The sequence below is a fragment of the Oncorhynchus tshawytscha genome, linkage group LG03, assembly GCF_018296145.1.
Source record: "Oncorhynchus tshawytscha isolate Ot180627B linkage group LG03, Otsh_v2.0, whole genome shotgun sequence".
NCBI classification, from domain to species: Eukaryota; Metazoa; Chordata; class Actinopteri; order Salmoniformes; family Salmonidae; genus Oncorhynchus; species Oncorhynchus tshawytscha.
The window spans coordinates 8831214-8855853 of record NC_056431.1 but is presented as its reverse complement, the minus strand read 5'-3'; the positions used below and the strand labels follow the sequence as shown (position 1 = coordinate 8855853).

General features: G+C 42.9%; 1 protein-coding gene across 1 annotated transcript in view; it reads left to right on the top strand.

The window, feature by feature from the left end:
• LOC112263164 overlaps window positions 1-14480 on the top strand; it is a 38596-nt gene extending 24116 nt beyond the window's left edge. The window contains exons 2-3 of the mRNA XM_024439182.2: window positions 4955-5020; window positions 5240-14480. Coding sequence (XP_024294950.2) covers window positions 5289-13493 — 8205 coding nt within the window. The 5' untranslated portion in view covers window positions 4955-5020; window positions 5240-5288 and the 3' untranslated portion in view covers window positions 13494-14480. The remainder of the gene's footprint in view (window positions 1-4954; window positions 5021-5239) is intronic.
• Window positions 14481-24640: the final 10160 nt, after the last annotated feature.

Sequence of the window (24640 nt, the reverse complement as noted above, 5' to 3'; positions counted from 1 at the left end):
TAAGGCGACCACCGCCATGTTTAGTTTTGCCCAACCTAGGTCGAGGCACAGACACGGTCTCAATGGGGATAGCTGAGCTGACTACACTGACTAGTCTAGTGGCAGATTCCACTAAGATGGCAGGTTGGCTGGCTGGCTAACAGCCTGCTGCCTGGCCTGAACCCTATCTCATTGTGGAGCTAGGGGAGTTAGAGCCCTGTCTATGTTCGTAGTTAAGATGAGAGCACCCCTCCAGCTAGGATGGAGTCCGTCACTCCTCAACAGGCCAGGCTTGGTCCTGTTTGTGGGTGAGTCCCAGAAATAGGGCCAATTATCTACGAAATTATTTTAAACCGCTCGATTGAGTTGAGACTGCTGTAGTGCTCATCACTCCCCCTAACTGGGAGGGGGCCAGAGACAATTACTCGATGCCGACACATCTTACTAGCTGAAGATATGTTGCGCTTTGTGACCTCTGACTGTTTCATCCTAACATCGTTGGTGCCGACGTGGATAACAATATCCCTATACTCTCTACACTCGGTGCTGGCAAAAGCTAAAACTGGCATCTTCAGATTAGCCTTAATGTCGGTAGCCCTGCCCCCTGGTAAACAGTGTATGATTGCTGGATGATTTGTTTTAAGTCTAATACTGCAGGTAATGGAGTCGCCAATGACTAGGGTTTTCAACTTGTCAGAGCTAATGGTGGGAGGCTTCGGCGTCTCAGACTCCTTAACGGGAGGAGTAGAGACCAGAGAAGGCTCAGCCTCTGACTCCGACTCGCTGCTTAATGGGGAGAACCGGTTGAATGTTTCTGTCGGCTGAATGAGTGACACCGGTTGAGCATTCCTACAGCATTTCCCTCCAGCCATGAGAAAGCTGTCCGGCTGTGGGGACTGTGCGAGGGGATTTAAGCTACTATCTGTACTTACTGGTGGTACAGACACCGTTTCATCCTTTCCTTCACTGAAATGACCCTTGTCTAACGATTGTGTCTGAAGCTGGGCTTGCAGCACAGCTATCCTCACCGTAAGGCAATCGTTCTCTTGTATATTAATAGTACCGCGACTGCATTTAGAAGGCATCAAGTTAATATTACTACTTAGCTTCGGCTGGTGTAGGTCCTGACAAACCACGTCCAGATAAAGCATCCGGAGTGAAAAAAGTTTAATGAAAAAAAAGTAGAGCGAGGGGAAAAATTGAAAATATATAAACGGTAAGTAAAACCGTAAAGTTGTCAGGTAGCAAAGTAAGGTTAGCAACAAAACGCACAGCAGCACGTAAAACAAGTCTGCAAGTTGTGACTGGAAATGACACTTTGACGCAATGAGTGAAGCTTTCTCAGGTGTCCAAAGAATGGATACCTCGTGGGATCCTCCTCATCACATTCAGGCCAAAGAGTTCAGTCTTGGTTTCATCAGACCAGAGAATCTTATTTTTCATGGTCTGAGAGACCTTTAGGTGCCTTTTTGCAAACTAAGCGGGCTGTCATTTGCCTTTCACTGAGGAATGGCTTCTCTCTGGCCACTCTTTCACGGGGGCAATGCAAGTCTTCCGGGAAGCCATTTGATTAGCTGTTCAGGACTCTTATGGCTTGGGGTAGAAGCTGTTTTGGATGTCGACTTGGCTCTCTGGTACCGCTTGTCGTGCGGTAACATAGACAACAGTCTATAACGAGGGGGGCTGGAGTCTGACCATTTTTAGGGCCTTCCTCTGACACCGCCTGGAATAGAGGTCCTGGATGGCCGGAAGCTTGGCCCCAGTGATATACTGGGCCGTACGGCGGAGGCCGAGCAGTTGCCATACCAGGCAGTGATGCATCCAGTCTAGGATGCTGTTGTCCAGGTGGGAAGGGGCAGTGTGTAGAGCAATAGAGATTGCATCATCTGTGGATCTGTTGGGGCGGTATGCAAATTGGAGTGGGTCTAGGGTTTCTGGGATAATGGTGTTGATGTGAGCCATGACCAGCCTTTCAAAGCACTTCATGGCTGCAGACGTGAGTGCTACGGGTCCGTACTCATTTCGGCAAGTTACCTTAGTTTTCTTGGGTACAGGGACTATGGTGGTCTGCTTGAAACATGTTGGTATTACAGACTCGGACAGGGAGAGGTTAAACATGTCAATGAAGACGCTTGCCAGTTGGTCAGCGAATGCTTTCAGTACACATCCTGGTAATCCGTCTGGCTCTGCGGCCTTGTGAATGTTGACCTGTTTTAAAAGTCCTACTCACATTGGCTACTTAGTGTGATCACACAGTCGTCCGGAAGAGCTGATGCTCTCATGAATGTTTCAGTGTTTACTCGCCTCGAAGCAAGCATAAAGTAATTTAGCTCGTTTGGTAGGCTTGTGTCACTGTGTGCTTCCACTTGTAGTCGTTAATAGTTGGCCAGCCCTGCCACATCCAATGAGCATCGGAACAGGTGTAGTACATTTCAATCTTAGTCCTATATTTACACTTTGCCTGTTTGATGGTTCATCGAAGGGCATAGGGGGATTTCTTATAAGCTTCCGGGTTAGAGTCCCGCTCCTTGAATGCGGCAGCTCTACCCTTTACCTCAGTGTGGATGTTGCCTATAATCCATGGCTTCTGGTTGGGGGTATGTACAGTGAGGGGAAAAATTATTTGATCCCCTGCTGATTTTGTACGTTTGCCCACTGACAAAGAAATGATCAGACTATAATTTTAATGATAGGTTTATTTGAACAGTGAGAGACAGAATAACAACAACAAAAATCCAGAAAAACGCATGTCAAAAATGTTATAAATTTATTTGCATTTTGATGGGGGAAATAAGCATGATTTATATTTTTATTTCCGTGTTTTGTGTCACGCCTGCAGGGTTGAAATATGTTTTCGCTCTTTTGTTTACGGAGGTGCTATCCTCAGATAATAGCATCGTTTGCTTTCGCTGAAAAGCCTTTTTGAAATCTGACATGTTGGCTGGATTCACAACACGTGTAGCTTTAATTTGGTGTCTTACATGTGTGATTTCATGAAAGTTAGATTTTTTTATAGGAATTTATTTGAATTTGGCGCTCTGCATTGTCTCTGGCTTTTAGCCAAGTGGGACGCTACTGTCCCACATATCCCAGAGAGGTTTTAACATGCTGTGAGAAATTAGGTAAAACTGATTTGAGTTTTCCTGCATTAAAGTCCCCAGCCGCCAGGCGTTCCGCCTCTGGATGAGCGTTTTTCCTGTTTGCTTATGGCGGTATACTTGTCATTGAGTGCGGTCCAAGTCCCAGCATCGGTTTGTGGTGGTAAATAGACCGCTACGAAGAATATAGATGGGAAAAACTCTCTTGGGAAATAATGTGGTCTACAGCTTATCATAAGATACTCTACCTTAGGTGAGCAAAACCTTGAGACCTCCTTAGACTTATTGCACCAGCTGTTGTTTACAAATCTACACAGACCACCACCCCATGTCTTACCAGGGGCAGTTGTTCTATCCTGCCGAAAAAGCGTAAAACCGGCCAGCTTTGTTATTTATTCATGTCGTCGTTCAGCCACGACTCCGTGAATGTTTTTAACATCCCGTTGGTAGGATATACGTGATTGTAGTTCTATTTTATTTTCCAGTGATTGTACGTTGGCTAATAGGACTGGTGGTCTAGACAGATTACCCAGTCGCCATCGGGTCCTTACAAGGCACCCCAACTACTTCCCCGATATCTCTGTCTCGTTCTCCTTGCGAATGACGTGGATGAGAGCCTTGTCGGGTGTCTGGAGTAAATCCTTCGCGTCCGACTCGTTAAAGAAAAAAGCTTCTTCCAGTACGGGGTGAGTAATAGCTGTCCTGATATCTAGAAGCTATTTTCATTCATAAGAGACGGTGGCAGAAACATTATGTACAAAATAAGTTACAAATAATGTGAAAAAACACACAATAGTACTATTTGGTTAGGGGACTGTAAAACGGCAGCCACCTCCTCCGGCGCCATTCTTAATTCTTCTCTTGGAAGACCTTCAATGCTGTCCCTCGATACAATCCTGTCTTGGCGCTCTACGGACAATTCCTTGAACATCATGGCTTGGTTTTTGCTCTGACATGCACGGTCAACTTTGGGACCTTTTATATAGACAGGTGTGTGCCTTTCCAAATCATGTCCAGTTAATTGAATTTACCACAGGTGGACTCCAATCAAGTTGTAGAAACATCTCAAGGATATTCAATGGAAACAGATGCACCTGAGCTCAATTTTGAGTCTCATAGTGAAGGGTCTGATGACTTATGTAAATAGGGTATTTTCTGTTTATTTATTTTTTATACATTTGCAAAATTGACTCAACCTGTTTTTGCTTTGTCATTATGGGGTATTGTGTGTAGATTTTAAAGGGGAAATGATTTAATCCATTTTAGAATAAGGCTGTAACGTAACAAAATGTGGGAACGGGGAAGAGGTCTGAATACTTTCTGAATGCACTGTAGCTTTTGGGTTGTTTCTGGACATTGCTGTCTTACTACTGCTCTTAGTCCTTACTAGAGGGATCTATCAGCTATGACGGTGTAGTCTAATACCCCTTTCTCTACCGTGCCAACCAAGACTGTACTGCGCTGGCTTAGATATTTTATTTTCACATTGTCCTTTCCAGCACAGTTCCAACAACTATGGTGGATGCATAATCAGGTAGGCAAAGTACAGCTTGGGTACAGGGCTCCACAAATTCTTCTAAATTGAATATCCTACCTCCACCAAGGAAAATGTCTGCAAACTGTGGGCAAATAAACATCAGGACAATCCTTTTGCAGCCACCACTTGTCCCACTATTCAAAGCAATGCCTGTACTGAGCAAGAGTAATTTGAATTTGAAATCCTTTTGTATTTTAACTCATGCACCTCTGCAAGCTCTGTTCCAATGGCATTAGCCCGTTCAGAAATGGTTGAATGTAGTGACGCCCTGACTTGGTGTTATTTTCTATCAACATAAAATATTTAGAAGATTAAATTTGATTACCTTTTTATTTTCTAGCTTCATGGGTAAATGTAGCCTTACCCACATCAACCTGGAACCCATGCACACATGCTAAAGCAGGTGGTGAGTATTTGGTCTAATTGTTTTGCATGCAGAGACAAAGGTGACAAGAAATGTAGCCTAACAAATGTAGACATTTGTCTTAATCTTGATATGGTGTACTCTCCTTGTACAGCTAACATTTGATCACCAATACCCACTTTTACCAAGATATTTTAATTAACTGTATGTGGTATCATTGAAAATTGACACTATCTGTCATGTATATTTGTTATCTTTCAGGATTGGGTGTTGGAAAACAGTGGTCCCAGGTCCCCTGTGGAGGTCGAGCATGGCTCAAGGATTTAATACTTGTTTTCGTAACCTTCCGCCATTGTCGTCAGAATCCGAAGGCACATTCAAAGTCCTTGAATCCGAAGATAGTTTGGCGCACCACCTTGAAAGCCTCATTGAGCATAATGACCTTTCCAACACCGTGGTTTCGCCAGAGAACATTTCCTCGGACTTGAACTTGAGTTCAAACTTTTTCTCAAATTCCAATACTAGTTCTGATTTTGTACAAGAGAAATACTATGATGACGTCGTTTGGCAAGATGAGGGTCAACCAGTACATCATGAAGGTCAGTTTAACCACACAAGCAACAGCTTCTTTACCCCAGCTAGAGCAGCCAGTTCAAGTAATTGCCTCTCAACTTCAGGTGTAGACCTAAACCCCCATGATCTTAAACAAGAATGTGACTTATTGAACCCTTCCATTCCGGAGGACTACTCAGATGTTAGTAGCTGCTCAGAGTCCGATGTTGATAGGACAGGGCCTTCTTGTGAAATGTTAAAACATGGTTCAAATGATACTCCACTAGTTGCAGATTACAAGAAGGAAAATGAATGTGCATGGAAGAGCCCAGAAAGCATGGCTACTTCAGAGAGTGAGGTAGAAGAGGATCAAGATGAACCACCAGAGAAGGAAAAGGAGACATTCATGCGAGAGAATAAATACTCGGAGACCTCCGGTGCTCCAGAAAGCCTATCTGTTTCAGAGGACGAGGGAGAAAAGGATCATCTGGATGGAGAAACACATGGGAAAGATGAGGAGACTTGCATGGAGCAAGATGGTCAACACACAGATTCTTCCTTGGGTGCCGAAGAAAGCCAGACTGCCTCAGTGAATGAGAGAAACGAGGAACTGGATGATGAAGCACAGAATGCAGAAGAGGGTTGCATGGAGGAAGATGATCGGTACTCAAATGTCAGCAACCTAGAGGGCCAAAATGAAGGAACCATTGTAAGAGAGAGCTTTAAAGAGAAAGAGGGGCATTCATTATCCCAAGGAACTATGGACTCGCAGGGTATCAATGCATCCAACGCTCAAGATTCTGATAACAAGCTGAATGATAATACCTGTAACTTTGAATATCAGGATTCAGTTAAGGATAAGGACTCTTTAAAGGTTGCTGGTCAAAAAAATTGCAAAAGTTCCTCTGTCATTTGTGGATTAGGCCTAGGGGGTAGCAATCAAACGTTTGAGTCTTGTTTGGAATTCCCTGAAAATCAATCATTGAAAACTAGATTTCAGGAGATCGTTGGTAGTGCCACTCAAAGTACAAACTCAACCTACGAGGAAAGTGCGAGTGATTCCATTCGTGCAAGTGGAGGGAAAGAGGATCATAGTAGCTTTGATTTTTTGGAGCGTTGTTTAGGTCTGAACAACTTTGGAATTGAACAAAAGTCCTGTATTGAAAATGAGTGGCTAAGACCTATGGATGAGTCAAATGTATTGTCTTGTTTGGAAAAGGACCAGGCATCCCAACAGAACCTAATGCGCCATATCGAGCCACCAAACCTTGTGAGAGCTGGTCTAGAAAACACAAGAGAGACATTTCATAAAGTATTCACGGCAGATGATGAGCAAGAACCCCAAGTGCTAAGTGAATGCTACTGTGAACCATTGTCAAGAGAAGATTGTATGCGTGACACCGAGGGCAATCTGGAAGGGGGGGAGACCGGGTCTATTGATTCAACTGGGTTAAACCAGGAGAGAGGAAATTCAACCATTAATAACATTGAAGACGAGAGGGATTTTGAGGACCAAGCAGCTCCGTTGAAATCCTCACTGCATATGAAGAAAAGCATGCACCCTATTGTACTGCTCAGGAACTTCAAACAAAAAAATTACACAGATGGGGCTTATCAGTGTGCAGCATGCCAACAGGCCACACAAAGTATAGACCATCTAATTGAGCACCACCATTGTAACCACTCTAAGAACAAATTCAATTTCTGTCAGACCTGTGGTACTTACTTGACATGTGATTCACTAGCCAAGAAACATCAGTGTGGTATTATTGATGAAAATGCACAACTCTCTTCTAATATGAAACCCCAGAAGAGAAAATCAACCGGGCATGCTTTTCACAAATGTAGATACTGCACACAGACATTTTACAGACTGTGTGACTACAACAAGCATGTGCAGAGCCACTCGGGTAGAACTGAACACACGTGTCATAGGTGTGGCTCTAACTTTTCACAATGCCGTAGCCTGAACAGACATTTACTTGAAAAGAAATGCCGGCGTCGAAGTTCACAAGTTCCTGTTAAACAGATTCAAACAACCCCACGTATCAGCATTTACAAAAAGGGAACTGTACATCCATATGTCCTTCCACCAGACAGCCCCTATGCCAATCTTCCAGATTGTTTTGTGAAGCTAGTGGACATTTGCAAGGAGCATGTTTGTCGTCTTTGTGGGAAACGCTTTGCAAGCAGTGCAAAACTCTACAAGCACGGATACAATGTACACCATACAAAAACTAGGTCATATAACGTTCGGCCTAAGTGTCAGAACACATACAGGTCATATAAGTGTCAGAAATGCCTGATGACATTCAATTATTCAAGCAATTTTAGCAGGCACAAGAAAAGATGCAAAGGAGCTGAGACGAATGAGAAATTCAAGTGCCCTCTTTGCCCACGCCTTTTCAAATATTCCTACAACCGGTCCCGCCATTTGCGCGAGCAGTGCATTAAAGACTTTACACAGGGAAGCTCGGGGAAAGTTGAAATGAAATTTCGATGCCCTTTCTGCACCACAACCTTTAGTAATGCATCTAACCGACATAGACACATAAGATTGGTGTGCCTCAAGGAATATATACACAATGAGACTTCAAGGACCAAAGCTGAACGCCAGGAAAACATGGCCCAGAAAGAAACACAAAAGCCGCCACTGAAAACGGCACTGAATCGAAATGAGCCGGGTCTCAAATGCAACTACTGTCCAGCCGTTTTTGCTTATTCTTCTGGAAAGTACAGACACATGAGGAAACATAAGTTGTTTGAAAACACTGGAAAAAAGTTCAGATATTCAAGCCTAGTTCCCATTTCTAACAAGTCCAAGGCTAGTATTGAGGACCCCAAAGACGGTCCACTCTCCAGTGAAGTCAGCAGCCAGCCCTTTTCCTGTCTCTTCTGTGGAAAATGGTTCAACACTTCATATTCCCTGAAGAAACACATCTGTAGTATGCATATGGGTGACAAACCATATCGCTGCCTGGAATGTGGGAAACGTTTTGGGAAAGAAATCCATCTTGTCGCTCACAAAAAAGTGCACCAGCGAAGGATACAGTGTACTGTTTGCAAGAAGATACTTCCTACCATTGGGGACTTGATTCAACACAGGCAATCTCACATCAAAAAGGGCATGCTTCAGTGCCCAGACTGCCCATCGCAGTTCCAGTACCCAGTGTATCTTCTTCGACATATGGCATCACATCACAAACTTCAGCAAGAGCAGCCACTCAAAGAGAAAAAACAGAGGCACCCCTCAAAACTTGAGCCGCTTGAGTCTTTGCCACCACTCAAAGAGCAGGAAGAGGAAGAAAAGTTGGGGTGCCCCCTATGTCCAGAGGTCTTTCACAGTGGCACAGAACTGAGTAGTCATTGCCTAAACCATGTATCGGAGTCCTCTTCAAGTCAGTGTCCATTTTGTAAACGCCTCTTCTCTTCCCGCACATCTTTGGTACGCCATATACGCATTCATACAGGGGAGAAACCATTTTCTTGTCAGAGTTGTGGAGAACCTTTTCGTCGAAAAGAGTATCTCCAGTTGCACCAAGAAAAGTGTCCAGGTCCAAAAAGCAAGCAAGAACTGCCCACTATTAAAGAAAGTGAAGAAGTCTCATCAAAATCTTTGGTGACAAGAATAAGGAAGGTATACAAATGTTCATACTGTCCTCGGGAATTTGAAAAATTGCCCCGTTTATTACTGCACCACAATGGCCACATGCAAAATACAGTAACCCCCTGTCCAAAATGTGGTAAATGTTACAGACAAAGGCGCAAGTTACATGAAAGACTTTGCAATGGCTCAAACATAAAATCTATAGAGCCAGTGAGCACTGTCTGGCATCCTTGTAGGAATTGTGGGAGGAAGTTTTCAAGGGATTATAATCGAGATGTCCATGAGAGGATTTGCCACTCTGTAAAGCCCTTGCAAAAAACCACCAGCTTTTCTGGCAACTCAAACATCCATCCTTGCAGGAATTGTGGAAAGTACTTTACAAGGAGTGATAATCGGAATTTCCATGAGAAGACTTGCAACTCTGCCAAGCCCTTGCAAAACAACACCATAGAAATTGGGACCAGTAGCAGGGAAAAGTTGCGGCACAAATGCCCCCACTGTCCAAGCAAGTTCAAGTACAGAAGTTTTCTCCTGAGACATATTGGGTCACACACTGGAGAAAGATCATATCCATGCATGCACTGTGGTCACAGCTATGGAATCCAGTCACGATGCTTACAGCATGAAGCTTTCTGTGATGGTGTTAATCGGCAAAAGCCACCAAGCACCAGCCTTGGTGAATATAAGTGCAATATCTGCACAAAAGTCTTCATGAAATCCCGAAACTTAAGGCGGCACATCCTAACGCACACAGAGGTAAAGCCATATCGCTGTAAGGCCTGTGACAGCTGTTTCTCCAGACATGATCATCTAAAACTGCACCAGACTCGCTGCAAAGGGAAAAGACAACGTTTAGAGGTTCGCATTGCCAAAATGAGTCTGGCAGATGTTGGAATGGGCTGGCAAAATAACCTGAACATTACCGATTCAGGAACGCAACAAGGGTTTGACTGCAGCATATGTTCAAAGAGCTTCCCCACTCACAGCATTATGGCCCGACATATTGCCATGTCACATGCTATAAGAACTGTCAGTTCATTTACTCATGAAAAATCACTTAAGAGACATATAAACATTGGTGCATGTCAAAGAATTTATGCAAAAACAAAGCATTCAGAAAAGCTAAATGTTACAAGCCCACCATCAAGAGAGACAAACCGACTTCTACAGAGGATCCAGCTGCAATATAAAGACAAACGCAAATTCAAATGTACTTTTTGCCCTCGCCTTTTCAAAAGTGGTGAGCAATTGAGGGTGCACACCCGCTTGCATACAGGGGAGAAACCTTTTGGATGTTCTAATTGTGGTGAGAGATTTATCCGTAGGGACTACCTGCAGCGCCATTTGAACAGGTGCAAAGGGGAACCTCTTGACAGAGTGCTTTGTGACAGATGTGGTGACGTATTTTCGCAAGATGAACTCGAGAACCATCAACTGACATGTGTTGTCAAGTGTAAATCACCTGCCCATAGTCAAACTGAGTCCACTGCTGGCAGTCCACCAAAAGGGTTCTCTTGTGCTAATTGCAGTGCCCGCTTCTTGTTGTTCTCTCAGCTCCAGCAACACTTTCTCAACACGCATAGAGACGCTCCAACAAATCAGGCTTCACCTCTACAGGAGCAGTTGTCTACTATGGTGAACATAAAAGAGGAGTCTTTGGATGAAGGATATGGTGACACTCAGCAGAATAGTGATAACAATCTCATGCTTGATCAAGACAGTGATCGGAATAATGATATGAACAAACTCATTAAGTGTCCACAGTGCAACATGAACTTTGGAAATAAGGGTGGATTTGCCAGACACATGCGTACACATTTAGGACAGTACCCATTCAACTGCAAGAAATGCAATAAAGGCTTTTGGAACAAAAACTTATGTCGGACACATGTAAGGAAATGTAGAGTTGTAAAGGTCACGAAAGAAGTAGTTCACACTGACTCTGTAATTACTTCAGAGATGGATCCTACTCTTAAAGAGAGTGTTCTAGTCTTCAACCAAGGTTCCAAAACAACAGGCACTGGGGTTTTGCAGACTAATTTCTCCTGCAAAGATGACATGAAGGATTTAACACTACAGAATGACTCTGGAAATCAAGGCAAAGGAAGGTCTTCCAATGATAGAAGAAATAGTGGTCAACAAGTCCCAGGCAACAAGTACCAGTGCTCAGAATGTGATAGAAGTTTCACAGATGGGCTTCTGCTCATCAGTCATTTAGAGGACCATGGGCGCGAGGAGCTAGAAAGAAAAAAGAAATTCTGCCAGCCTTGTGGTAAGACGTTTGCTAATCCTTCAGATCTAGCAAGGCATATGAGAGGCCACTGGAATGAGAAGATCTTTTCTTGCCCCCAATGTCCACAGACTTTTCCCTGCCCTTCTGACCTTGACATCCATAGAACTTGTCATGACTCAAATAGACCATTTGTCTGCAAAGAGTGTCAACAACGGTTTTGGACCAGTCAATCTTTAGAAAACCATCAAAGCCAAGCTCATTCAAAAGAACTAATTTATACATGCCATGTCTGTAACAAGAACTATTCAATCAGAAGTTCACTTGTTAAACATATTAGGATGAAGCATCAAACCCATAAGAACATGGATGTTGTTATCCACGTGAAGGAAAAGGAGACAGCACTACAAGAGGAATTTGACATGGAAGTTGATGTGGATGGAGGAAGTAATGATGAAGATGAAAATTATGCTAATGAGGACAATGACTCTGACTCTGCAGACTACTTCCCCTGCCATGTCTGTGGGAAAACGTTCACCACATCAGAAAGCCTTGAGGATCACCAACGCTGTCACCTTGGTGAAAAACCTCATGAGTGTGCAGAATGTGGCAAGTGTTTTTTCCAGGCAGGGCAACTGCAACAGCACCTTCGGAGCCACAAGTCTGAGTATCAGTGTCAAATATGTGGCAGAGGTTTTGTCTCACTCTTTGCCTTACGCAAACACAAGCATACTCATGGAAAGAGCCGTCAACACCGTTGCTCCAAGTGCCCGCTCAGCTTCACAGGGCCCTCGCAGCTGGCAGAGCACATGGGCACCCACCGCGATGACAATTTCCCTTGTGATATATGTGATCGCACATTCTCCTGCAAGATGAGTCGGGCAACGCACCGGAAAATCCACATTGAGACAGAGGATGTTCCACCACCTTTACTTCCTCCAGAGAAGACTGCATCCTCCTCTTCTACTGCCTCTTCCTCTACAATGAAGCACCTTCAATATCGTTGTGGGGTTTGCGATGAACGTTTCAAAGAACCCGAACAACTGTCTGAGCATGGGTGCCTGGCTGCCAGAGAGCGACCTTATTCATGCCAAGAATGTAATAAGCATTTCTTGCATGCATCTCACTTAAACAAGCACGAGCTCAGTCACTACCAAATACCACAATCATACGTGTATCGGTGCAATCAATGCCACATGAGTTTCAACTACCGTCACAATTTTGTCAGTCATTTAAATGAACACGGTGACGATGAGGCTGCAGCAGAAGCTTTGAAAGGAGGCTCCGTGACAAATGCTTGGGAAACTGTTTCAGAGAAGAGAACCATTTACAAATGCCCAATTTGCTTTCACATGTTTGCTCATGCCATAGAATTGGCAAGTCACCTTTCCATACACTCTGAGAACACGTTTGCTTGCAGTGTTTGTAAGTTGACATTTCCCACCAAAAGCAAGCTTGCTGAACATGAGCGAAGCCATCTGACTGCTGCAACAGAATACAAGTGCACGGAGTGTGGTCAGAGCTTCTTGGGCAGTGATTTTCCCCACCACCACTGTGCACGTCGGCAACGTGCTGTGACAGCCCATGAACTCCCACATCTGTCTAATAGAAAGTCAATGGAGGAAGAGGTGGATGTTGGGGAGGACTTCTTTAATTGTACTGTCTGCTTAATGCGATTCTCTTCTCGCGGTAGTCTCCAGCAGCATCTAAACAAAGAGCATCACAATGAACGGCCATTCAAGTGCCAGTCTTGTGGAAAGACCTTTGCTCTGAAGAGATATCTCAGAGACCATGAGCGAAGACAACATAAATTTGGCACTGAACGAGCCCACCCGACATACAAAGCCACAGACAGTGAGAGCCAGTACAAGTGCTCAGTTTGCCCCAAAACATTAACCTCGGCACACGACCTGTCATTGCATATGAAAGTGCACACAGAACAGGAATCTGGAGGAGACCACCGTTGTGACATGTGCTATAAATCATTCAGTCGACTGTCTCTTCTCAGGCAGCATCAAGAAAGTCATGTTGGACAAGTTGTATATGAATGCACAGAGTGTGACAAAGCGTTTGCTTTCCCACATCTTCTAGAGGAACATCAAATGTCTCATGCTGCTGGACTATAAGTCTTTTTCCCCACCCTCAAAATCCTCCCACTAACTAAATGTAAAAAGACAAGTTGGACAATGGACATTTAAAAGACCTCCTGCCTCACTGATTGTGTTCAATTATCCAATGAACTCAGTCATGTCATAGAAATGTGTTTTTTTCTGGTTCTGTTTGCAGTCATCAAGCAATTTTGTGTTCACACTTCCATCTTAATCGTTTAACGTTTTTGATTGGCTCACAAGATGCTTAACTGTGTTTTTACCCCATGTCTTCTCAAATGTTTGGCCTACAACCTGGTTCGTGGAAAGGTTTAGATTATATTTACAGATTTCCTCCTATTTTAACATTTTATATCTGGTCAGAACTGCAGTTCATTGATACTATTACCTTTCCATAGAGCACTAATTTGTAACAGCCTCCATATTCAATTGTATATAGTTAGTAGTCTTATGTGCCCTGAATGTGATTACAAAAGTTTCAGTTTACTTTTCACAAAGTGAAATGTTAGCTTTTGACCATGGAATGAATTCCTGACTCTGATAAAGTATAATGGGCTGTCACTGACAGTTTTAGGAATCCATATTGACCCGGTTGTTTTTTAAAAGTTTTTTTGTTTTGCTTGCTAATCCATTATTCTGCCTAACCTTCTAAACATATTATCACTTAGACTTGAATAATGACGTGGGATACTTTTAGCCATGTATGATCCATGTAGCCCTAATAAACTTTCCAAATTCAAAACCACAGCATTGTGTATATTATGTAAATATGACATGATCGTAACCATTTAAGTATTTGACATGAAATTGACCATTGTTGTAAGCTATTAATTTTCCCTGTGTTCAGAAACATTCTATCATGCATTCAAATGCCTTATATGTGTTTTGGATGTAGTAGTTCAAGGGCAACATTTGTTGACATTTTTTCCTTATTGGATGTTACTTTTGTATGAATGGTGTTTCAATCAAAATACATTAATAAACTAAATAAACCAGTCAACTGGTCATCTGTTGTTGGATTCTTATTGATAACTTAATTTTAACAGAGTTTATTATTGTCTTTTTGATTATAAAGTAAGAGGATCTTGAAACTGTAGTTGTCACAAGCAAAGTAATGTTTGCTCATGCATTGGTTATATATATATATATATATATATATATATATATATATATACACTTTTTTGTTGACTTAATTTGATTTTACAAATTTGATAGTTGGGTTAAGCTTTTACACTACATTCATCTTTTGGAAATTTGAAAAGGCAAAATCAATTGTGCCATGTCCATGTTACATAAAACTGAGTATACAAAATACCTTCCTAATATTACGTTTGCCATCAGAACAGCCTCAATTTGCTAGGGCATGGACGTTATAAGGTGTCAAAAGTGTTCCACAGGGATGCTGGCCAATGTCTATGCCAATGCTTCCCATAGTTGTCAAGTTGGCTGAATGTCCTTTTGGGTGGTGGATTATTTTAAAAAAATAACTAGGCAAGTCGGTTAAGAACAAATTCTTATTTACAATAACGGGCTACTCTGGCCAAACCCGTACGACGCTGGTCCACTTGTGAGCCGCCCTATGGGACACCCAATCACAGCCAGATGAGGATACAGCCTGGATTCAAACCAGGTACTATAGTGACGCCTCTTTCACTGAGATGCAGTGCCTTAGACCGCTGCGCCACTCGGGAGCCCGAGTGATACACATGGGAAACTGTTGAGTGGAAAAACCCAGTAGAGTTGCAGTTCTTGACACACTCAAACGTACTGTACCCTGTTCAAAGGCACCTAAATACACTGCTCAAAAAAATAAAGGAAACACTAAAATAACACATCCTAGATCTGAATGAATTAAATATTCTTATTAAATACTTTTTTCTTTACATAGTTGAATGTGCTGACAACAAAATCACACATTATCAATGGAAATCAAATTGATAAACCCATGGAGGTCTGGATTTGGAGTCACACTCAAAATTAAAGTGGTAAACCACACTACAGGCTGATCCAACTTTGATGTAATGTCCTTAAAACGAGTCAAAATTAGGCTCAGTAGTGTGTGTGGCATCCACGTGCCTGTATGACCTCCCTACAACGCCTGGGCATGCTCCTGATGAGATGGCGGATGGTCTCCTGAGGGATCTCCTCCCAGACCTGGACTAAAGCATCCGCCAACTCCTGGACAGTCTGGTGCAACGTGGCGTTGGTGGATGGGGCGAGACATGATCTCTCAGATGTGCTCAATTGGATTCAGGTCTGGGGAACGGGCGGGCCAGTCCATATCATCAATGCCTTCCTCTTGTAGGAACTGCTGACACACTCCAGCCACATGAGGTCTAGCATTGTCTTGCATTAGGAGGAACCCAGGGCCAACCGCACCAGCATATGGTCTCACAAGGGGTCTGAGGATCTCATCTCGGTACCTAATGGCAGTCAGGCTACCTCTGGCGAGCACATGGAGGGCTGTGCGGCCCCCCAAAGAAATGCCACCCCACACCATGACTGACCCACCGCCAAACCGGTCATGCTGGAGGATGTTTTAGGCAGCAGAATGTTCTCCACGGCGTCTCCAGACTGTCACGTCTGTCACATGTGCTCAGTGTGAACCTGCTTTCATCTGTGAAGAGCACAGGGCGCCAGTGGCGAATTTGCCAATCTCGGTGTTCTCTGGCAAATGCCAAACGTCCTGCACGGTGTTGGACTGTAAGCACAACCCCCACCTGTGGATGTCGGGCCCTCATACCACCCTCATGGAGTCTGTTTCTGACTGTTTGAGCAGACACATGCACATTTGTGGCCTGCTGGAGGTCATTTTGCAGGGCTCTGGCAGTGCTCCTCCTTGCACAAAGGCAGAGGTAGCGGTCCTGCTGCTGGGTTGTTGCCCTCCTACGGCCTCCTCCACGTCTCCTGATGTACTGGCCTGTCTCCTGGTAGTGCCTCCATGCTCTGGACACTACGCTGACAGACACAGCAAACCTTCTTGCCACAGCTCGCATTGATGTGCCATCCTGGATGAGCTGCACTACCTGAGCCACTTGTGTGGGTTGTAGACTCCGTCTCATGCTACCACTAGAGTGAAAGCACCGCCAGCATTCAAAAGTGACCAAAACATCAGCCAGGAAGCATAGGAACTGAGAAGTGGTCTGTGGTCACCACCTGCAGAGCCACTCCTTTATTGGGGTGTCTTGCTAATTGCCTATAATTTCCACCTGTTGTCTATTCCATTTGCACAACAGCATGTGAAATGTATTGTCAGTCAGTGTTGCTTCCTAAGTGGACAGTTTGATTTCACAGAAGTGTGATTGACTTGAAGTTACATTGTGTTGTTTAAGTGTTCCCTTTATTTTTTTGAGCAGTGTATTTTCTTGCCCATTCACCCTCTGAATGGAACACATACACAATCCATGTCTCAATTGTCTCAGGGCTTAAAAGTCCTTTAACCTGTCTCCTCTCTTTCATCTACACTGATTGGAAGTGTATTTAACAAGTGACCTCAATGAGGGATCATAGCTTTCACCTGGTCAGTCTGTCATGGAAAGAGCAGGTGTTCCTAATGTTTTCTACACTGTAGATTTTGTGTCCGTCCATGTCTAATCAGTGATTGTGACAAAGGCTGTGTTTGTAACTTATTCAAACAGTTAAAGGGGCAATCGGCAGTTGTTACAGCCTGAATTCAAAATGGATTAAATGTATAAATTCTCACCCATAATGACAGTGAACATGTTTTAAGAAATGTTTGCCAACTTATTGAAAATGAAATATAGATCTCATTTACATAAGTATTCACAGCCCCGAGTCAGTACTTAGCTGTAATCACTGCCAAAGATGCTTCTACAGAGTTTTTCTGGGTATGTCTAAGAGATTTCCACACCGGGATTGTGCAACATTTGCACACTATTCTTTAAAAAGTTCTTTAAGCTCTGTCAAATTGGTTGTTTATCATTGCTCAACAACCATGTTCAGGTCTTGCCATAGATTTCTCCTTTGTTTTGTTGAGTGTGAGGTTATGTCTGTAATAAATCCCTTTATTGGGGAAAAACTCATTCTGATTGGCTGGGCCTGGCTCCCCAGTGGGTGAGCCTATGCCCTGCCAGGCCAACCCATGCCTGTGCCCCTGCCCAGTCATGTGAAATCTGTAGCTTAGGTCCTAATTTATTTATTTCAATTGACTGATTTCTTTATATGAACTGTAACTGTAAAATTGTTACATGTTGCGTTTATATATATTTTCCAGTATTTATGTATATATAGTACCAGTCAAGTTGGGACAACTACTCATTCCAGCATTTTTCTTTATTTTTACTATTTTCTACATTGTAAAATAATAGTGAAGACATCAAAACTATGAAATAACATGGAATCATGTAGTAACCCAAAAAGTGTTCAACAAATCCATCCCTCTCCTTCTTGGTCAAATAGCCCTTACACAGCCTGGAGGTGTGTTTTGGGTCATTGTCCTGTTGAAAAACAAATGATAGTCCCACTAAGCGCAAACCAGATGGGATGGTGTACCGCTGAAGAATGCTGTGGTAGCCAAGCTGGTTAAGTGTGCCTTGAATTCTAAATAAATCACTGACAGTCACCAGCAAAGCACCATCACACTTCCTCCATGCTTCATGGTGGGAACCACACGAGGAGATCATCTGTTCACATGCTCTGCGTCTCACAAAGACACAGAGGAGTTTTCACAAAAGCTTTCCAGAACTTGCAAACTGCTTTTTATACTGTTCAACATATCTTGTGTCAATTTAAGCTTATCCTCAATACTGACAAACTAAACTAATGGTGTTTTTTAAAGCAAGAAATAGACCTCTGAACTTTTCACCTATTACTACCTGTCAGGGACAAGGAGATTGAGGTTGTCACCTCATAAATATCTTGACATTTTAATTGATGACGGCCTCTCTTTTAAATTGCATATTCAACAACTTAGAAAAAAATTGAAGATGAAATTGGGATTTTATTTTAGGAATAAGGCCTGTTTTTCTTTTGAAGCCAGAAGGAGGCTAGTATCAGCTACATTTATGCCCTTACTAGACTATGGGGATATTTTATATATGAATGCTTCCGCTCAGTGTTTGAGATCAATTGACACCTTTTACCATGGCACTTTGAGATTTATTTTATACTGCAAAACCCTTACGCACCACTGCACTTTGTATACCAGGGTTGGCTGGCCTTCTCTAGTCACTCGTTTTGGGTTTACTACCTTTTTATTTGGGCATTTTTATTGTTCAGAAATTTGGGTAAACTCTTCGTTCACTGGATTTTATCCTGTTAACTGTTCCAAATGTCTGAACTGAATTTAGTGAAAGGGCTTTTATGTACTCTGCACCATCGTCTTGGAACGCCTTACAAAATACTTTTAGACTGGAAGAACTTGTACCGATTGGTATTTTTAAATCACTGATGAATGATCTTGAGAGTGATTCCCTGACCTGTCAATGTTTTTAATTTGCTGTTTTTGATTTTGTTATACTCTTGTGAATTCTATGGTTTTTACTAGATTACTTGTAGTTTTTCATGTTTGTAATTTTTGTCATGACTTGGTGCTGCCATCTTGGCCAGGACGCTCTTGAAAAATAGATTTTAAATCTCAATGAGCCCTTCCTGGTTAAATAAAGGTTAAATAAATCAAATAAAACAGTAGTTGGAACCAAAAATCTCAAAAAAGGACTCATCAGACCGAAGGAGATTTACACCGGCCTAATGTCCATTGCTTGTGTTTCTTGGCTCAAGCAAGTCTCTTCTTATTGGTGTCCTTTAGTAATGGTATCTTTGCAGCAATTTGACCATGAAGGCCTGATTCACGCAGTCTCCTCTTAACAGTTGATGTTGAGATGTGTCTGTTACTTGAACTCTGTGAAGTATTTATTTGGGCTGTAATCTGAGGTGCAGTTAACTGTAATGAACTTATCCTCTGCAGCAAAGGTAGCTCTGGGTCTTCCTTTCCTATGGTGGTCCTCATAAGAGCCAGTTTCATCATAGCGCTTGATGGTTTTTGCGACTGCACTTCAAGAAACTTTCAAAGTACTTGACATTTTCTGGATTGACTGACCTTCATGTCTTAAAGTAATGATGGACTGTCGTTTCTCTTTGCTTATTTGAGCTGTTCTTGCGATAATATGGACTTGGTATTTTACTAAATAGGGCTATCTTCTGTATACCAATCCTACCTTGTCACAACACAACTGTTTGGCTCAAATGCATTAATAATGAAATAAATTCCACAAATGAACTTTTAACAAGGCATACCTGATAATTCAAATGCATTCCAGGTGACTACCTCATGAAGCTGGTTGAGAGAATGCCAAGAGTGTGCAAAGCTGTCATCAAGGCATAAGATGGCTACTTTGAAGAATCTCAAATATAAAATATATTTTGATTTGTTTAACACATTTTTGGTTACTACATGATTCAATATGTGTTATTTCATACTTGTGATGTCTTCACTATTATTCTGCAATGTAGAAAATAGTAATAAAGAAAGAAAAAACCTTGAATGAGTAGGTGTGTCCAAACTTTTGACTGGTACTGTATTCCTGTATTGTATGCATGTATTCTGACGGGAGGGAAATCATAATCAAATAAAGACCAGAAAAGTAGACCCCATCTGCTTAACAGGTGGGATACAGCTTCCATTGCATTGGCAATCTTTAGCCATAACCATTCAGACCTACATTGAGCAGAGAACAATATCCTTCATATCTTGTCTATTTTAAATGGCAGTTAAAACACATCTCAATAATAAATATAAAGCGCATCAGTTTATTGATTTGAGTCGGCATCAAATTGAAGTACAAAAAGTAGGCTATAGAACAAAGTAATAATATAGAATCGTACATTAAACGACGTTTTTGGTCTGAATAATTATTTACAGTTATCATCAGTATCCCTATCCCATTATGAGTTTGGGTTTATCCCTCTGACTCCGAGTCTATAGTTGGCAGAATGTTCTAAGATTACAGCAGTCTGCTGCCCAGTTCGTTGGGAGGATTTAGAAAAAACTCCCCCAGAGTGATTGGTTACGTTCCAGTTCGTTGTTAACAGCCACGCTGCGCAGAATATCAGATTTGACGAGTCAATGAGCCACAAAGACGACAAGTAACATGTGCGCGCGACTGGTGATGGAGACCACCTGGAACGCACCCCCCTTTGCTACAGCTGTGCAGCAGAACACATCAACCGAATGCACGATCCGAACAGCATCGTGGCTACAAATAATACGTCTAAAATATTCAAATGAATCGCTATTGAACGAAAGTAGCCCTGGATGACACAAAATACTGTAATAAACAAAATTACTGATGGTAAGTTTACTAAATATATTATCGTTGTCATTGAACGACGAGGACATTTCAGAATGACATACCTAAATTGTGCTTTCTAACGTTACTATTGTCCCAATATGTTAATTTGCTAACCTGTTATGCATAATAAGCTGAACTTTCACAATTATCTGGAATTGTATTGAACGATGTCGGAGTAACATTAACTAATCACATTATAGTGTGTTAGCCAGGCTAGCTAGTTGGCAAGCTAGCTGGCTTTTGTTCACTAACGCTTTCTTGGACATCATCAATGCATGTTTTTTTTTTTTTGCTAGGTGATTTTGTTATCAACTACACACGGCACATAGACGTTTTTGTTAGCTAGCTGTAGTTTAAAAGCATTCGTTTGGTCGCTCATTTTTGGAACTAGTTAGCTAATGCAATGGTTGATTGTATGGCTAACATTAGCTGGCTAACGTTACGTCTGCCATCGTCGAATTGAATTGCACGACCAAAAGCTTAGTTTGATTGTTAGGTACAAGATGTACTTTTCCAAACGCTTATCTAATTAGCAAACGTTCATTAGACATGTCATGGATCATTATAAAGCTATAGATACTCCACCAATATGGCGTGGAGAACTGTTTTGCTACAACAACAAATGTGATTGCAATCATGCATGCTTTTTTTTCTTATTTTAGCGCGCTCTTGTCAGGTGCAAAGTTGATAATTTTAGGATAGTCAATACATTTTACAAGATTGTGTGATGCAAGGAACACGTGTTGATGTGCAGTAAATCCGATGCATGTGGTTTATTTCTTTATCGGGGCCCAGCGTTTTTCTTGCCTTATGCATAAATATCCTAAAATAATGCTTTAGACTTACACAATCGCTCAATGTAGCATATACTGCCTAACATGCTGACCAGACCGGACACTTCGCGTGCTTCACAAAATAAATGTAGAAATCCCATGTTATTCAATTATTGCTCCAAGCGTCTGCGATGCCAAGGGCTAAAATAGAACTCCTTTCTATTTCTGACGCAGATCGCGCTGAAAGTCCTGCCTCTCCCATCTCCTCGTTGGTTTATAGAAGCAGGTACCCACATGCCGTCTCCTCATTGGTTATACCCACATTGGGTGATTGAAAGACAACTGTTTTGCCGGTTGTGGTAATACTATGAAAGTTTGGATGCAATCACCATAAGTTCAAAGATGAAAAGGCCTGGAAGGAGGAGAGATGACTAGAAATGTTTCGTTTTATGTGTGGAGTAATTGTCGGAGTAGAGGACCTTGTGCTTTTCAGGTAAAATAACAACTCAATGTTTATATCCCAGGACAAATGAGCTAGCAAGTGCAAGCTAACTGAATAGGACAAATTAGCTAGCACGTGCAAGCTAACTAGCTAAAATGCCATACATGTTTAATGCTTTTCGACCTGTCCCCAAATTAATGTCATTGGTTCAGAGTTTGTTTAGATTTTTTTTAAACAACGTGTTGTGATCGCATTTGGTGTAGGGGGACAAAATAAATCAAATTTCTTTGTCACATACACATGGTTAGCAGATGTTAATGTGAGTGTAGCGAAATGCTTGTGCTTCTAGTTCCGACAATGCAGTAATAACCAACGAGTAATCTAACCTAACAATTCCAAAACTACTGCCTTATACACACAAGTGTAAAGGGATAAAGAATATGTACATAAAGATATATGAATGAGTGATGGTACAGAATGGCATAGGCAAGATGCAGTAGATGGTATCGAGTACAGTATATAAATATGAGATGAGTAATGTAGGGTATGTAAACAAAGTGGCATAGTTTAAAGTGGCTAGTGATGCATGTATTACATAAAGATGCAGTAGATGATATAGTGTACAGTATATACATATGAGATGAGTAATGTAGGATATGTAAACATTATATTAAGTAGCATTGTTTAAAGTGGCTAGTGATATATTTGCCATCAATTCCCATTATTAAAGTGGCTGGAGTTGAGTCCGTTTGTTGGCAGCAGCCACTAAATGTCAGTGGTGTCTGTTTAACAGTCTGATGGCCTTGAGATAGAAGCTGTTTTTCAGTCTCTCGGTCCCTGCTTTGATGCACCTGTACTGATCTCGCCTTCTGGATGATAGCGGGGTGAACAGGCAGTGGCTCGGGTGGTTGTTGTCCTTGATGATCTCTATGGCCTTCCTGTGACATCGGGTGGTGTAGGTGTCCTGGAGGGCAGGTAGTTTGCCCCCGGTGATGCGTTGTGCAGACCTCCCTACCCTCTGGAGAGCCTTACGGTTGTGGGCGGAGCAGTTGCCGTACCAGAAGGTGATACAGCCCGACAGGATACTCTCGAATGTGCATCTGTAGAAGTTTGTGAGTGGTTTTGGTGACAAGCCGAATTTCTTCAGCCTCCTGAGGTTGAAGAGGCGCTGCTGCGCCTTCTTCACGACGCTGTCTGTGTGGGTGGACCAATTCAGTTTGTCCGTGGTGTGTATGCCGAGGAACTTAAAACTTACAACCCTCTCCACTACTGTCCCATTGATGTGGATAGGGGGGTGTTCCCTCTGCTGTTTCCTGAAGTCCACACTCATCTCCTTTGTTTTGTTGAGTGTGAGGTTATTTTCCTGACACCACACTCCAAGGGCCCTCACCTCCTCCCTGTAAGCCGTCTCGTCGTTGTTGGTAATCAAGCCTACCACTGTAGTGTCGTCCTCAAACTTGATGATTGAATTGGAGGCGTGCATGGCCTCGCAGTCATGGGTGAACAGGGAGTACAGGAGAGGGTTCAGCACGCACCCTTGTGGGGCCCCAGTGTTGAGGATCAGAGGGGTGGAGATGTTGTTACCTACCCTCACCACCCGGGGGCGGCCCGTCAGGAAGTCCAGTACCCAGTTGCACAGGGTGGGGTCGAAACCCAGGGTCTCGAGCTTGATGATGAGTTTGGAGGGTACTATGGTGTTAAATGCTGAGCTGTAGTCGATGAACAGCATTCTCACATAGGTATTTCTCTTGTCCAGATGGGTTAGGGCAGTGTGGTTAAGATTGCATCGTCTGTGGACCTATTTGGGCGGTAAGCAAATTGGAGTGGGTCTAGGGTGTCAGGTAGGGTGGAGGTCATATGGTCCTTGACTAGTCTCTCAAAGCACTTCATGATGACGGAAGTGAGTGCTACGGGGCGGTAGTCGTTTAGCTCAGTTACCTTAGCTTTCTTGGGAATAGGGACAATGGTGGCCCTCTTGAAGCATGTGGCAACAGCAGACTGGGATAAGGATTGATTGAATATGTCCATAAACACACCAGCCAGCTGGTCTGCGCATGCTCTGAGGACGCGGCTGGTGATGCCGTCTGGGCCTGCAGCCTTGCGAGGGTTAACACGTTTAAATGTTTTCCTCACGTTGGCTGCAGTGAAGGAGAGTCCGCAGGTTTTGGTTGTGGGCCGTGTCCGTGGCACTGTATTGTCCTCAAAGCGGGCAAAAAATGTTATTTAGTCTGCCTGGGGAGCAAGACATCCTGGTCCGTGGCGAGGCTGGTTTTCTTTTTGTAATCTGTGATTGACTGTAGACCCTGCCACATACCTCTTGTGTCTGAGCTGTTGATTTGTGACTACTTTGTCTCTATACTGACGCTTAGCTTGTTTGATTGCCTTGCGGAGGGAATAGCTACACTGTTTGTATTCCGTCATGTTTCCGGTCACCTTTTCCTGGTTAAAAGCAGTGGTTCGCGCTTTCAGTTTCACGCGAATGCTGCCATCAATCCACTGTTTCTGGTTTGGCAATGTTTTAATCGTTGCTATGGGAACGTCATCATCAATGCACTTTCTAATGAACTCGCTCACCGAATCAGCGTATTCGTCAATGTTGTTGGACGCGATGCGGAACATATCCCAGTCCGCGTGATCGAA